This window comes from Hibiscus syriacus, unplaced genomic scaffold, assembly GCF_006381635.1.
Source record: "Hibiscus syriacus cultivar Baekdansim isolate YM2019G1 unplaced genomic scaffold, ASM638163v2 tig00110264_pilon, whole genome shotgun sequence".
NCBI lineage: Eukaryota > Viridiplantae > Streptophyta > Magnoliopsida > Malvales > Malvaceae > Hibiscus > Hibiscus syriacus.
Window position 1 is genome coordinate 1,000,903 of NW_024062653.1, and position 3,883 is coordinate 1,004,785.

Here is a 3,883-nt window from a genome sequence, read left to right on the forward strand (position 1 = left end):
TATCAAAATTGATAACATGTATTATGTCACTAAAATTAATGACATAACATATGATACATTACTTAAAATGATAACACGACATATATTCGATAAATTTTATCACCAAATAAATATGATGGCAATCATGTAAATTATAAGAAGTCGAGGGTTAATTCCCACAAACTCCACCTTTTACCCGGCAAAAGAATTCCTTTCAAAGAAAATGAATAAAACAACCCACCATCAAAAAGAAAAACCGGGAAAGCATAACACCCGATCTCGAAAAAGAAAAGTTCACAGAAATTCCTTCTCCAGCCCCGATTACAAAAGAACCAAACTTTATTCATTCATGGAAGTGCTGCAAATTCTAAACCGTTCACAAAGTTCATTTCTTTTCCTTATTAAATTTATAAACGTTTTTTTACTCAAATATTCCTTCCACTTTCTCAAGCCAAGAATCTCTTCTCTCCCTCTTCCCTTTCCTTACTTTCAGATTCTCCCCTTTCCTTCCTTCTTTTAACAATGCTTCTTTCGTCCCCTCTCGCTTTCTCTCCCGCCCTTCTTTACTCTCTGCCTCTTCCTTTCATTCACATATTCCGGCCACTTTTTCATAAATTATATACCCCATGGCTCCTCCTCCTCCTCCTCCTCCCTCCGATGTTAACCACCTCTCTCATCCGTGTATCTATGGTGGGTTTATTTTAGTTTCTCGAGTTCCTTTCACCATCTGTTTCAATTCGAATTCTTTGATATACCCTTTTTTTCGTTTGTTTTAGTGTGCTTTTTTTATATAGTTATTGAAGTTTTTTAATGGGAAAAAAAACAGGGGACTTTAACAATTCGTACCCGGAGAGAAAATCGAGGCTTATGAAGTGGCTGAGTAAGATTTTCAAGTCCGGTTCCGGCGGTCGTCGTGGCGGTGGGAGTGGTGGATATAATCCTCAGTTTGTGGGGGAAGAAAACTTGGTCGTTCGTGCTCCGGTTAGGATACCGGTAACTTTACGATCCTATATTGTTTTCCTAGTACATGAAAAAAATGTCTATTTGGATTGAGATCAAGTTCCGTTTTATGTCGCTAGGATGATCGTCCAAGGACGAAGAAGGAGCAAGAGGAATTAGATCACGCAAGGGCGCTATCTTTATCTGATGGTATGGGAAAACGAAATGGTAAGTTTTTTTTGATAATTTTTATCCTACATGATCCTCATCAATATTTAATTCTTTCTCTTCTTAATCTCGACATCTTCGTGTACTGATCCGGTGCTATGTGTTCTTAGGTTACAACGAATGGCGGAGAGACGACAATTACGGTGGAGCTTTACCGAGAGGAGCTGACAATGGTGGTCCGAATTCATCTTCATACCCTCCTTATGGCAACTTGCAGTATAATCCTGCTGGATATAGGTAAATTAGCTTAGAACCATAGTCGTAAAACAATGTGAGATTATGTGATGATTGGATTCGGATTCGAAATATCCTTCTTGTGTGTTTACATCATACGTTCCGTGACCGTAAGCACACGCTGGCCACAACTGAAACCATTGATCGGTACCTTCCAATTCCATATCATTCATCCTGTATGTTGATGCCTATGACTTGCAGAGTATGTGCTGGCTGTCATCGAGAGATCGGATATGGGAATTACTTGGGATGCATGGGAGCCTATTTTCATCCCAATTGCTTCCGTTGCCATTCCTGCGGGTATCCAATTACCGAGCACGAGGTAGTTCGATTCGTTTCTTTTTTTTCTTTGGCTTTACAAATATCCTATTGCTCTTCATGTAGTTCTAAACTTCTGGGTTTTTTTTTCTTGTGATTCAAGTTTTCTTTGTCTGGGAGGGATCCATATCACAAAACTTGCTTCAAAGAACTGACACATCCCAAATGTGATGTTTGTCTCCAATTTGTAAGATTTTTTTTTCTGGAATATATCATTCTAAGTTTTAGTTCTATGAATCACATTCTTATTTTCTGTTACACCGAATTCCAGATTCCGACGAATGCAGCTGGTCTAATAGAGTATAGATGCCATCCATTTTGGTCCCAAAAGTACTGTCCATCACATGAACATGACAACACAGCTCGCTGTTGTAGTTGTGAACGTTTGGAGGTATGGATTTTAGGAACTGTTTCTTTTTAATGTGTGTTAAAGCTTCAAACTTTCTGCTAACAATCGGCGTTGTTGGTTATCGTTTTGTTTTCGCATTGAAACCCTGTTTTTCTTCACGGTTTTTGTCTCCTGAAGTCCTGGAATGTAAGATATTATTCGCTCGAAGATGGTCGGAGTTTATGCTTGGAATGCATGGAATCCGCAATCATGGACACCGGTGATTGCCAGCCTCTTTACCATGCCATTAGAGACTATTATGAAGGAATGAACATGAAACTAGACCAGCAAATTCCGATGCTTCTCGTTGAAAGACAAGCTCTCAATGAAGCCATTGTCGGAGAAAAGAATGTAATGTTATGAACCCTTGCTCAATTTTTTTACACCTTTTGTGTTCTATGGAATGGCTTTGATGTTTCAGTTTTGGTTCTTTTCCAGGGTTATCATCATATGCCCGAGACAAGGGGTTTATGTCTGTCTGAAGAACAGACAGTAACCAGTGTATGTCGACTGAACTAATTCTACCGTTTTGCGTTGTTGATCGACATAAGTCCGTCATTGTCTTTGTTTTCTTTGTTACAGATACTAAAGAGACCGCGAATTGGAGGCCGACATCTTATCGGAATGAGAACTCAACTCCAAAAGCTGACTAGGAAATGTGAAGTCACTGCCATTTTAGTTCTTTATGGCCTTCCGAGGTACAATCTCATTGAATTTCTTCTTTATGTCGTTCATGATTCAGTTTATCTCTTGTCGAAGTTCAGCAGTAATATTTGCTGGAATATGCAGACTGCTGACGGGGGCGATTCTCGCCCACGAGTTGATGCATGGCTGGTTACGCCTCAAAGGTAAAATATATGCAATCAATCTTCATTTATGATGTTTTTAATACTCCTCCCATTTTTACGTTGTTTTCTACTTTAACATATACTGCAGGATATCGAAATCTGAATCCCGAGGTCGAGGAAGGTATCTGTCAAGTGTTATCACACATGTGGCTCGAATCCGAAGTACTGCCGGGATCAAGCAGTCAAGCATCAACATCAGCAGCTTCTTCATCTTCTTCCTCGTCTAAGAAAGGAGGGAAATCTAATGTCGAAAACAAGCTTGGTGAGTTCTTCATTCACCAGATTGCTCATGACGCTTCCCCTGCTTACGGCGGAGGGTTCCGAGCGGCAAATGCAGCTGTCAGTAAGTATGGTTTACGTCGAACCTTAGACCACATTCGCCTGACCGGAAACTTCCCGTTGTGAAAACCTCAGTGATGATTCAGTTTGTCAAAAGAATGTTGAAAGTCGTGACAGAAGATTGAAATAGCTTCTCCCCAAAATTTTCATGGGGTTCCATGACAATACTTTTAACATTTACTGTTGCCAAATAAGATGAGTTTCATATATATATTACCTTGCTGTAACTTTCACGGTGACTTCGACTTTCCCGAAAAACAAATTTTGCATACGAATTTAATTCATAATTCTTCAAGCATCAAGTTGCAGATAAAATTAAAGAAGATATAATCCAAGACTATTGAAACAAGCAAGCCTCTTCCGTAAGAGAAGGTGAAATATTACTAAAACACGAAGTTATAAATGTAATGATACATGCCAGCTGTCTCTGCAATCAGGTAAAAACTTTAACCCGGGATAAGGGTGTTCGAAGACGACCACCGTTAGTATCGAATCCTTAAATATGCAGGCAATATCATATAGATTACTCTTGAAATGTAAGTCGCACTATCCATCCATCTACGTGGGAAAATATGTTTCTCACAGTAGCATAACAAAATCTGCCACTGCA

The 3,883-nt window shown here is 39.4% G+C and overlaps 1 protein-coding gene across 1 annotated transcript; it reads left to right on the plus strand.

The window, feature by feature from the left end:
* The first annotated feature begins 316 nt into the window (after nucleotides 1-316).
* Nucleotides 317-3,509, plus strand: LOC120115470 (protein DA1-related 2-like). Its single transcript, XM_039136188.1, has 12 exons — nucleotides 317-669; nucleotides 806-972; nucleotides 1,059-1,146; nucleotides 1,257-1,383; nucleotides 1,582-1,702; nucleotides 1,802-1,885; nucleotides 1,970-2,089; nucleotides 2,225-2,437; nucleotides 2,525-2,587; nucleotides 2,669-2,784; nucleotides 2,876-2,934; nucleotides 3,023-3,509. The coding sequence occupies exons 1-12, from the start codon at nucleotides 606-608 to the stop codon at nucleotides 3,337-3,339; spliced, it is 1,539 nt and encodes a 512-aa protein (XP_038992119.1). The 5' UTR covers nucleotides 317-605; the 3' UTR covers nucleotides 3,340-3,509.
* Nucleotides 3,510-3,883: the final 374 nt, after the last annotated feature.